The 12,819-nt window shown below is 35.2% G+C and overlaps 1 protein-coding gene across 2 annotated transcripts in view; it reads left to right on the top strand.

Annotated features, from left to right (window-relative positions):
• The window catches only part of DIAPH3 (diaphanous related formin 3), a 272,276-nt gene that overhangs the window by 181,555 nt on the left and 77,902 nt on the right, over positions 1-12,819 (top strand). For both annotated transcript variants that reach the window (XM_086481984.1, XM_086481982.1), the window contains exons 24-25: positions 6,154-6,318; positions 12,021-12,156. In XM_086481984.1, the coding sequence (XP_086338110.1) occupies positions 6,154-6,318; positions 12,021-12,156 (301 nt within the window). The remainder of the gene's footprint in view (positions 1-6,153; positions 6,319-12,020; positions 12,157-12,819) is intronic.

Genomic DNA, 12,819 nt, shown 5'->3' with positions numbered 1-12,819 from the left:
AGATAAAGGTAGGACAGTTGGTAGAGCATAACTGAATTTCCACACACTTTTCAACAAGGTATATTACAAAGACTTCCAAGGAAATAAATTTCTTAGGTCAAAAGTGGAATGATTGTTTTTTCTGGATTAATATCTAAAAAAAAACCCTAAAAAACCCACCCCAAAAATCCGCTTCGTGTCAAAAGGGAGATACTGGCAGATGCTGACAAAAGAGCAAGTGAACTTCAATGATTATTACAGTGTAATAGATCTGGAGGGAAAACATTATGTTAGAACAATTGAGAACAATCACAGTTAAAAGCATGTTGCTATAAAAATCAGTAATACTCTTATATCTTGAGTGCTTCCATCACCCCATCTCAAAAAGTACACTACTGATGTGGCAGAGAATGATGACAATGATCAGCAGTAGGCAATAGTTTCTGCATAAGGGAAGTTTTAATAGATGAGGGCTCTGAAGGTGGAAAATCAAAAAAGGAAAATATAGTAAAAATACTTGTAATTTTGTATGCACACAGGAGGAAAGTCAGGAACATGTTCATTGTGTCTTATAAATAAGCAGGGTTTGTCCTATGTAGACCACTGTCCAGCACAACAGACAATTAAATTGTAACATTTACTTTTAGGATGTTGTAGAGGCTGAAAACGTAAATGAATTTCATATAAGGCTTAGATAGTTAGCTAAAGGTAGTACGTCTGGAGCTATTCAACACAGAGGTAGCTTTAGCTCAGAAAAATCACTAACTCGCAGACTGTTAGAAACTAAATACTACATCAGTTGAATTATCATGCTATACTTGCCAAGCTTCCTTCTTGTTTTCCCTAATCATTGGGTATTGACTGCTGTCAGTTTGGTCTTACTGAGAATAAGTCAGTATGGGTAAAACCGGCCATACTACATATTTCATTGTATTAGACTATTCAAATATGATATTTTGAACAGTAAATGTTATGAACAGGAATAGTTTGTCCTCACCTACTACCTCTCCCCCAGGAGACAGGCAGCAATTTCAAAACAGTAAAGTTCCATACGGTTTCTAGTAATGCCTGTGAACACACTAATTAAAGAAGCTCACTTTTAGAAAAACAGGAACTTCAGTAAATTACGAAGCAAAAAAGGTTTGATGTAAAGGTTAGATAATCCTGCTCAGCATGATAAAGCCTGGACCTGTCTTTACTTTTATTCCTATGACAAGGAAAGCTGAATGATGCTGATGTCTTGAAAAGCATGCGGCTCATAAAAAGAAACCAGCAGGAAATCTCAGAAAGGAAGGATCGTGCTTTGTTTGAAATAATTTTTCATCCTGAGTACAATTAGACTCCATGGACAAGCAGGCTATTACATCCTGTCGCTAAATATCACAACCCAAAGGCTCCTAATGAACTGATTAGCATTCTTGTTTCTTTCGGAAGTCAGATATATGCACAGTTGGTGCACTCTTTTATTGACAAAGTCTGTAATTATGAATATTTCTCCTATATATTAGATTGTGCTAGTTTGTCAGTCATCTTATGTATGCTAGCTGAAAAGAAATTATAGTTATTATTGCAGTTCTTCTGTTTGCTTAAATTAGGAAATTCAAAGAATATTGAATTGATATTGATCTAGAATATTAAATCCGTTGAGTGAAATTTTCAATAAAAAAGCAGAGTGAACAAAATATACTTGTACGTTCAAAATAAAAATGTATTGGGTTTATGAAGAGTATTTAAATTGCATATTAAAAGCTTAATTAAGTAATTTAGTCAACATGCTCTTTATCAGTCCAGCTCACATCTCATGATTTTCTAAGTAGCAGCTGAGAAACTCCTGACAAGTTTCAGCCTACCACTGAATGTAGTGTTGATGGTAGTTTTTACAGAAGCTTATGGACTAATATTTGAGAGACAATGAGTTGGTTGCTGCCTTTCAGCTGGGAACAGCTTTCTTTTTGATCAGTTCTCGATTCCTCTCCTTGTCAATTTGATTTGTTGACATTTTGGAAAGAGAAGGAAGGAACAGCACTTACCCAAGTCAGAGCCTGATTCAAGTGAGGTAGAAGAAACCCGTTTCAACTGCAAGGAAGAGACTACGTGCTGCCCCTAAACTCTTGGTTACTTAGTTGGCTTTGTAGTTTGAACCTCCCTCTGTGCAACATAAACAAACTAAAGTCTGTAAGATGTCCTCGCATCCTAAGGACTGTGGAAGATTACAGGACCTGAGCTCCTTAGGTGAAAAAAGATTCTGTATTGGTCTTTGGGAGAGGATCCAGATGTTGACTGTGTGGACAGGTAATGAGATAGAGTTTTGGCAAACAATGTAAATTTAATTTAAGTATATAAATCCTTTATACAGGTCTTTAATATCTGGTCTGAACTTCATGCGTGTATTACAGCTAGCACTGGTTTTGCTCATAATATATGGGATATACACACTGGATGCAGCATCTGTGTGAAAGAAATAGACGTCAATTTGTTTCACTATTATAACATGGAGATAAGTAGGAGTGAGTGAGTCAGGGAAAAGGTATTATTTGACAAATACTCCTCAGAAGGTACTAATTTAAAAACATTTTTATGTGTTTCTTGAACTGTTATATTCAGATATGGAATTTTACTGTTGAACCTTTCTATATATATACATAAAAGGAACTCTCTATGAAACATATTTTTGTAACTGTTTTCCCAAGAACTTGACGTGGGAAATCCTCAGCAGAGCCCTACAACATTCACACCCTTTTGTCTTAGAAAATCATTTGTTGGAATGCTGTTTTGAAGTGACTTCAAAGTCTTTTTGCACCAGTCTTCAAAAAGTTGACTGCTCTTTTACAGAGGCTGTTGCTGGCTAAAATATATACAGCATCTATGCACCTGTTAATCTTTGGTTCTTATGCAGAATAATATTCCTCCTTCAATTCTCTACACTTAATACTTAGGTTAGTTTGTGAAAAAATCACAAGCAGCGAATATGGGGTCTTTTAAGGAAATGTTTGGTACAGATTAACATCATTCATTATCTGTTCTAAGGTAACAACTGCTTTTACTTGGCTTGATACTCTACACTATATTCGTATTTTATATACCACAATATATTAAAATCAGTACAGACTTCAGGCAAGAAATTCACTATAGAAAGAGCTGCCATGAATATGCAAGACCAAACATACAGCAGTTAAAAATTTTGCCACAGATATTACTTGTCTCAGCCCTGCATTGCTTTCCTCTTCCATTAATGAGCAGAATGATGATCTGTAGTCCCATGAGTCCAAAAAGGCAGTCCGTGAAGTGAAGCCACTTCAGAAAAAGTTAACAAATACCTAACTTCTTGATTTCCTTTTCCTCCCACCTGTGTTGCAGCCCTGCTGTACTTCTGTCTTCATTCATCCAAAGCCAATGAATTGTGTAGCTGATAATGCATATATATCAACCTGTTCATAATAATTACAGTTGGGATTGCTGTAATCAGTAGTATTCCCTGTTGTCTCCAGTTTAGTTAGTGCTGGCTAACAAAAGCCGTATTTAAAGAAAAAAGGAAGAGGACTTATTAAAAATGCCTAAATTGAAGCACAGTCTCAGTAGAATGCCAAGAGCTTAGGGTATCCCATAGTGCACCGTATGGAAAATAAAAATCTCAGGATTCATCGTGTCTGGCATTGAAATTCCGGAGAGTAAAACATCTTTCCAGAGTGCTGTATTTTGAGTTTAAAATTGTGCATCACGTATTCAAGGGGAGTCGGTTTTAACAGTATAAACCAAGCAGCCTATATGGACTCTATTAACATAGCTGTTATTTTAGCTGTCTTGCAGAATATTACAGAAATTTTGTCTCACCTCCTCACACCCCCCCCCACCCCACCCCCCCATAAGTTTCCTTTTCAGGATGTAGCCTGGCATATCATTCATTTACAAGACAAAGTATACGTTTTATTGAGAATTTAAACCTTTTTTTTTCCCATCAGTTTTTTTCCTTCTGAGAAAACTGAAGAAAGTTACTGGAATGTTTGGTGTATAGCAGTTATATATAGTGACAACAAAACAAATTTATCTAATTTTTCTTTACCCTTCCACTGTGTGGAAATAAATGGCCTCATAATTGCAAAAAAGTAGTTTAGTTTTCCCTAAGTTCTGTTAATGATCTAAGAATCACAAATAATAAGTATCCTAAATTGTAGGTTCAAAAATAAGCGGGATGTAGAAAAGCTTGTTTCTAGTTTCATTAATTTTACTGTTTTCCTTTATTACAGTTGTTTGTTGTTTTGGTCTGTTTATTTGTTTGTTTTTTTTTTAACTGCTGACATTTCTTTTGATGGTCCTAACTTGTGGTTTGTCATGTCTTGTTTCTTGTAATCCTTTTTTTATTTAATTTTTGGCCATCTGTTACATACTAACCTCTCATCAACTTTCCTCACTGTCCCACCAATAGCTTTTTAACATCCTTAACAATATTAAAGAAACTCAAATCTGAAGGGTAGTTTCCTGTAAGCTTTGTGCATCTTGGGTGCTAGGTAAAGGAGAGAGATTCAGATTGATATGGAAGAAAAAGTGGGCCAGCAGCATCAATTCTATTTAATGACAGGCAGTCTGAAGCTGCCCAGGAGCTGCACCTTATGAAGTCGATAGAAGCATGGGAAGAAGCTCATCCTGGCTAAGGAGCCTTGTGAGAGGAAGAGGCAGTCTGAAATCAAGTGGGGTGATGGAAGATGTATCATTTAAAATCATCGAAACCTAGGCTTTAGTTAGTCCTTTTCTACAAGACTGTCATAGTGGCTACTGTTCTGCCCTTACAGACACAGCTAATAGCCATCATAGTGACTAATTTGAATGTTGTGAAAGTGCATTATTTGTCTTTTCCTGCATGTGTCTGAGGACATTATTGTATAACTTTCTGGCATGGATTCTAAATCACAAGAAGAAAACCATTAAGTGCTTACTTGGTATTTTAAAAGCAATGTTAACAAACCAGAAAGACATTTAATAGTGAAATTCAAATGATATTCAGCCTCTAAACAAAACTAAAAGAAGAGTACATTGCCAAAAAAAAATGGAGAGTGAAAGCAGTCACACAGCAGTAAATTGTTAGTGCGTATTTAAAACAGCATGGTGGACAAAAATTCTATTTGTGTAGATTTTAGTGCACTAGATTAAAAGTCTTGTGCTTCAAAAAATAGTGACCATAGTGTATGTACCTGTAGTATAATGTATACAAATAAAGTAAATTCTCATTTGCAATAGTTGAGGTGGGCAATTGGGAGTAAAGGTAAAATTGCCATTTCTTGTCTTACATAGTCTTTCCTGCAGCAGGAAAATAATGCAACACAAGTATTTGTTTTGCTACCATTCCACTGAAGTAAACACTTTAAGAAGTTGTCCTGCATAAAGGATTGACTACACACAATATTTCTTCTTTGAGTTTCTCTGACAACATATGTTATCAAAAGTCTTAAATAAACATAGGGTTTTATTTCATTTATGTTATGCAGTATTTTGGTGCTGTTTATAAATTGTTTATCTCTTGTAGAATTAGTTCTATTGTTTTCATCTCTGATTTAATTAAGTTGTATTGACATTGGAAATAGCCTTAGAAAAAGCATAAATACCTGATGCAGCCATCAGGAACAGAAATGAATGCATTGCTGTTGCTACCACAGCATCTGTTTTTTTTAAAAAAAAGCTGTTAATGCGAAGCTTTTAATCTTTCATGGTTTTTACTTTTAATACTGTTACAAATACTTCTATTTTTACTCTAATTTTAGTAGAAACTACTCTGTTTCTTGATATATTAATGTATTCAGGTTAGTTATTGATATCTGTACCTAAATTCAATGTAAATTATGATGTATATACCTAAACCTTTAGCTTCAGTAAGGAGACAGTGATACTAAATAAACTGCCTAGGTGCTTGAAGTTAGATTAGTCCCATACGTTTCATTTCATACAAAATTATATACTAATGGAATAATCTTTAAATTTGAAGTGGTTGATGAAAACAGCCTGTTTTTTCCATAGGCCTAATATACACAGCAGCTACTAGGAAGCATATGACATGGAAGGAATTCTTTCAATACTTCATTTGATGCAAACGAAAAGTGTGTATGAAATACAGATGAATGTTAAGTAAAAACTGGGTTTGACTGGATTCACTTGAGTGTTCTTGCAGCCTTAACAGCAGTGTACAGCTTTCTAGTTCATGCCAAAGAAGATTTTCAGAAACTTTCACGGATGCACGAGAACATGGAAAAACTCTATCAGAATGTGATGGGATATTATGCCATTGATCTGAAGAAAGTTTCAGTGGAGGAGTTTTTAACAGACTTAAACAACTTCAGGACAATGTTCATGGTACAGTCTGTTTATTTTATGCCTAATGTTTCTTAGAAATTATTTTTGTGATCTTTCACTTACTGAACGACCTAAAAATAATTTTCTCCCTCCTCAAATAATATCTGATATCAGAAATTTTACTTTGCACATCTTAAATTCTTAGGATATCTTAAGGATAATGGAGTTTTGGATTATTATCTGGATGATTTCTTTCTGAAAGAACTGGAAATTTCTAATAACGATGAACGTAATTTAAAACTGAGCCTCTTATGTGCATGTATGACCTGAAGGGGAAACACCTGAAACTCTACCTTTTTTAAATACAACTGCCTTTTCTGATTAAAGGGTGCTTGTTATTTACTTAAATATTCTAACGATTATTCTATATATTTAATGCATGCTCTTTCCATGCAAAATCCAGTGGCAAGATTTTGTTTCATTTAACTTTTCATTTGCTTGCAGCACTTTGTCAGTGTCAAGGTTTGCATTTGTAAGCAAGTTCCCTGCTATAGAAACTCAGAGCTCCTTATCCTGGCTTAAAAAAAATAGCATATTTTCCTCAAACTTGGGCTGTTTCTAAGAACCCTTAATTTTTGTGACAATAGATTGTCTACGGTTTTAGGTTTTATGCATTTTAAAAGCTTACTTTATTCTTTTCCCTTTAAAAAGCGTGATCTTTGGGGGGAGGGGCTAAGAATTATTATTTTATTATTTTAAATATTTTAATTATATTTGAGAAACACACATTAGGCTGATCCAGGTTGTTGTTGGGTAGCTCCTTTTGTACAGAACTCTGAACATAGTTATAACCATAATTCAGACTCACTGTTGGTTTAGCAGAGCTTTGCCTTAGAGTCATCTAAAGTAGTCAGAGATGTTGAGGTTAGCTCTGTCCTTGTATCACAGGGCAGCGTCTGCATTATGTATACAAACGTTTGCACATGCTAGCTCATCATAAAAGCTTGAGGTATTTTTTAGGTACTTTTGGAGTCAAAATGCATTTTCATTATGCTTATGAATTTTAATAATAGGGTGTTTTGTTTTGTTTTGTTTTGTTTTTTAATTCTACCAAAATGTGATTTAAGAGTTTTGTAAAAGTCCTTTCTGAAAAATGAGGTAGAAATTTCTCACCAGGGTATTTCTTTATATGGTTGGAGCTGATTATATATGACTATAAACAGTCTTCTTGGCAATTTCAGGATAATCAGATGCTCTCCAAAATACTGCAGGTTCTTTTACTATTGTCAATGTAGTTCTTCTGGAAGAAGGGTGATTAACTTGATCAGAATACATACTCAAGACTGGTATATCCCCCAATTTAAAATAATGAAACAACTTTGGGAAATCTAATGGCTATATAAAGCTCTTATTTAGGATCAGTGGGGATTTCTATCTTGGTGATTTATAACTACGTTCTGATTGGTAAAGACAGGGGGGAGGGAGAGGTTGTTGATATTGTGTGGAGGTTGTGGCTGTTACCGGTTGGTTTTTTTAAGCTTTCTTTACAAAAATAGTTTTTTCTCTTGGATTCTGAACACTTGGCTGTTAAGCAGCTCTTTCTCGATGAAGAAATGGAAGACTAGAAAGGCAGGTCCCCAGTTGTGTATGACTTTATTAATTTTGAGAACTTGGAAAAGGTGACTTATGTCACATCTGGCTACCTATGATTCCATAGCCTAACTTACTGGCTACACTGCTGCAGGAATGTTATCTGAGCATGAGCTTTGTGACAAAATCTGGAGCAGTGATCCAGCTCATGCCTATTGATCTGTAGAAAGATTCAGTTAGTCATTTTACCATCTACTCCTCATTGCAGCCTGATGCTTATCATTACAACACACTTATTTAAGTTGATTGCATGTTTCCCAGTCTGGTTTGGTTTTGCTTGGTTGGTTGTTTTTTTTTAACACTTTCAGATATGTCTAGAGGTGTAGATACGGAAAAATACTTCTTTTATAGATATTGAGAAAGGGTTTGAAATTCCTATGTTCATCTATTTTGAAGAAAGGACTTAGAATGGAAGCCATATTTAGCAAACATATTGGAACATGTAAAGATCACTAAGCCTCTGCTGCTTCAGAGTTTAACAGCTAAAAATCTAGAAGGCAGTCTTCAATCAAAACTTTGCTTGCCAGATTTTTAAACTTGGACATCGATTGTTTTCCTAACCTGATCAATGCCTAATTCGAAACTCAGGAGTCTGATTTAAAAATTGCTAAATATTATGAAATAGTTCTATTACTTTAATTTCTGATGTTTAAACCATAACTTCCATTAAATGCTGTAGAATAAGAATTCTAAATGCTTAGGTTCATCTTGAATTGGAGACTTGAAGTGGTTGTGCTTTACTTTAGTTTCCCCATATTTCTTTTCTGTGTCTGTAAAATTAGCACTGATACTAACCCCTGCTTCACAGCAGTGTTATAAAGATAGATTAATTAATGCTTCGAAACAGATATTGATGAGCATGATAGAAGAAACCTTGAGGAAAATTAATAATTATGTCTTGCAGAGCACAGTTTGAAGGCTATATGAAAAAGGCATGAAATCCCTTGTCATTCAGTGACACTTAACAAAATATTGAGCAGCTGCTCTGTTTTGAGACTTTTTGGAGAAGATTTTTTGAGATGCCTAATTGTTTAGCATTGGTCTTGATTACTGGCAGAAACTGAAGGTGGTTGGCATCCTAGAAAACTTAGCTCAGAAGACTTTTATATTTAGTGCTGAAAAATCATTGGATTATTTGAAAGTTCAGAACTAAAAGACTACTTAAGTCACCAGTAGGTGTGGGAAAGTGAAGTTCAGTCATCCTTGTTGTGAAGCTATGTTGATAATTTACATACAGTACTTTCCTACTTAAATGCTTTATTTTTGTTCTCAATTAATGAAAACATTTAAAACACTAAAAAAAAATGTTTAAATCTGGAGCCATAGACTTCAAGTTCATAGCTAACTTTGGACCGCACTTTTAACTTTAGTGTTATTTGGTGGCTGTAACAGCTATTATTCACACTATATGAGCACCAAATCTAGAGCACAGTTAGTTGGCCAGATCGAAAAAATGGTTGAAACACCTTACCTTCAGTCCTTTAACTCCCAAAGCTAAATTCCTGGTATGGTCAGTGGAATATCTTAGGCTTTCACAGCATCGGAGGTACTGCTAACAGGCTCATTCCTTTCCTTGGGAGGATAGCTTTCTGAAATAAGATGAAGCCATTGTAGTATTCCCTCTTCTTATGTTCATCTAATGCTTAGCATTTTCCTGCAGTTGTAGGAGAAGGAGGAAAGAGGCCTTGAGTCAACATGTCTTACGTCCAAGACAGTACCTTAATCATAGGACTATAGAAACCCTTGCTCATATTGACCCTAGGTTGCTTTGCAATAGAAACGTGACCAGAACCAGAAGAGTAGCAACCAAGTAAGAGTTTGTTCCCTAGCCTCTAGCGTATTTTTCTTTTATATTATGCAAATACTTGACTAAAAATCAGAAACGATCCTGGAAAGCACGAGAGAGAATCCAAGAGTTCCTCCATCTTGGAGACTCTAGGCCTTGGCATGGTATGCAAAAGGCGTATATTTTAGTGATTCTTCTGAAAGTTAACTTTGCATAGTGCGCCATAAGCCAAATGCAATGCTGCTCATATACAGCAGATGTGGTCAGACCATGTCTAACTTTTTGGGCCTTTTGAGCCAGGTAGTGTTAAGACAGCTAATCTTTAAAATGCAAATAGTGTGAGACACAGATATGTGTTCGTCTCAGTCAAGTTTGTGACAATTCTTAGTATAAACATTTTGCAGAACTTTAGACACCTATGTTTTGTGTTGAAAACACATTAAACGTAGGATAGAATTTGACTCTAGGGCATAGACCTCTAAACATTGGCATCTGTATATGAGCTTGGGTGTCTAATCTCATGATCTAGTCAAGGGAGATACATACTCAATGCAGTTAGTGGAATTTGGAAAGTTGTCTACCAGATGTCTCAAAGGAGACCTAACAACAGAAGTGCCTAGTATCCTGGAGAGGTGTCTTAAATTGTATCCGAGACATCATCACCCTGAAATTTTAAGTTATGACGTAGAACTTATAGAAGAACAGTGCCGTGCTAGAGAAAGGCTGGAGGCAAGGTTGGAGGCAAAGCATCCAATTTGCACTGAATATAAAGGTGTGGGCTGCCAAATAGAGCCCAGTTGGTCAATGTGATTAGAAAGGAATAGACACCTATATTTGGATGACTGCAGTCTGAGGCCGAGTCCTACTGGTAGTATTTTGGGGGAAAAAGTAGATGCAAAGTAGAAATTTCCTTGGTCACTCTGTTAGGAAAGTGTGTAATTTCTGCCAAAATTGGACTTGTGCTCGAGTCCCATTTGAGTTTTGCCCAGCAGTTTATATTACAGAATGCCAAATCTGAAAATCAGCAAATAATTTCTTAAAATTAATTTAATGCAGAATTTGTAGCATTTTGTGTTAGGCTTCTCCTCTTCTCCCCCAGTATCAAGAAAATTGACAGGGGTGACTCTGGAGAAGATACTTTGGAAGTACAGTTTTGCTTTGTTTAAAAAGTTGATTTTGTTGTCATTTTTCATGATTGAAAGCTTATTCTTTTTCATTTATCAAAGACAGGCTTTTCCTCACAAGATGTAAGTGTTTGGGTTTTTTTTCCTGCCTTTGGGCACTATCTATTGCAGTGATGCTACAAACAGTGCCCATGCATAATATTGCTGTAATCCACACTAATTGTGCTTTATAGTACTCTTCAGTCCACTTTTACATTTTTTTCTGAGTGCAGGCTGGACATTTTCCCGCCAAAACCAACATGAGACATTAATTATCCCTGCAAACATGCAGCTTCTGCCTCAGACCTTGTGAAGATGTTAGCCATTTTGTATGAGGGGACACTTTGATCTATCATGAAGGATGAGATTTTATGTGTAACTGCATTCTGAAAAGAGAAGCTTTCTGCAATGAAGAGCATGTGCATGGCACTTTACATTTAATGCAAGCCACAGCAGAGCACTGAAAATTTACTGGTGTACATAGCTAACTCTAAAATAATGAGAAGGTGGTCCTAAAATAGCTTTGTTAAAAAATTATTGAATGTGACACAATGGTTTTGCTTAATGTCTAAATGTGCAAAATAATGATCTAAAACCTCTGAAACTCATAGTTCTGTTTTGGCTTCATTGGAAGCTTTTGAATGCTTATTTATAATTAAAAATAAACAATGTTGTACAGTTATTAACCAGAAGACAAGAATTTATAAACCCAGTGAATTAATGCATATGTGGATAAGAGCAAGAAAAATGCACAGCTAAGTGCACCCCAGCAGCCTTGTTTTGCTTGGTATAGTGGCACGAGAAAGAGACAATGTTGAAACTATTCTAGACGTACAAATAGTGACATACATACAGTTTTGTAAAACAGGTGGATTAGATATTTTGAGTTCTTCCTACATTAACGTGTATTCTTAAGATTTAGTTCTTGCTGCATTTATAATCCCCATTTGGGGGCAATTAATATGCTTTTAAAGTGTTTATTCAGAATTTGCTTACTCTTCTGAATAGAATGTGTTAAATATGGAATGTAAAATATTCATTTGGCTTGATAAATTGTTAGGAGATGCAATTTTAAAGCTTTTTTTCCTTCGTTTTTAAGGCTCAGCTTTGTTTTTGCTAAGACTTCAGATTTAATGGAACTCTATATTACTTTTTTTTCATAGCAAGCAGTAAAGGAGAATATGAGAAGAAGGGAAGCAGAAGAAAAACAGAGGCGTGCTAAAATAGCTAAGGAGAAAGCAGAAAAAGAAAAACAAGAGAGACAACAAAAGAAAAAGCGCTTGTTAGAAATGAAAACAGGTAAATAATAAAGAAAATGCATTTTACCTAGCATTTTACTGGAAATAAAGCTGCTATTTTTTCATGCACATTATATGATTGTGCTATGAGAAAAGACAGAATAAATGAATGATTTTCACTGATGAAATTTTGCAGCAAAGAGGTTCCTACATTTTGTTTTGTTAATGAACTTCTCTAATTATCTGTTTTTCTTAAGCTATTTTAAAAGTCGTAATGCTGCTTTGTATTTTTCCATTAGAATATATTGAACCTTGTGTGACCAAATATAAGTTCAGTTAATCCTCAGAACCCCTTATGTTACCTGAGAATAGACATTTTCCAAATCACAAAGCAATTTTCTTTCTTTTAACTAAGGTTACATATTCATTTTTGTTCTTCTATGAGAATAAGCCCTTCCTGAGGTACTCTGGATTCTTCTTTGAGTATGTCATTTTTTATTTCAATAGGTCCCTATTGAAATGCTTTAAAAGAAACTCAGCCATGCATTTTTAAAGTTACTCATTTATGCTGTGTTGTCTTTTGTACCAAAAGAGATGGCAGACACTGTGAGTTCTCTGTTACTAAAAAAGATGTCTGATGATCCTCTCTACTGCTATATTTTATCCCAGACTGAGCTTCTGGAATCCTTCAGAATGATCCATGACTTACTGTGTAAATTGTCGT

This window comes from Leptosomus discolor, chromosome 1 (genome assembly GCF_034619465.1).
Source record: "Leptosomus discolor isolate bLepDis1 chromosome 1, bLepDis1.hap2, whole genome shotgun sequence".
Classification (NCBI taxonomy): Eukaryota; Metazoa; Chordata; class Aves; order Leptosomiformes; family Leptosomidae; genus Leptosomus; species Leptosomus discolor.
The sequence above is the reverse complement of the archived record's forward strand: the minus strand, read 5'-3'. Positions and strand labels throughout refer to the sequence as shown.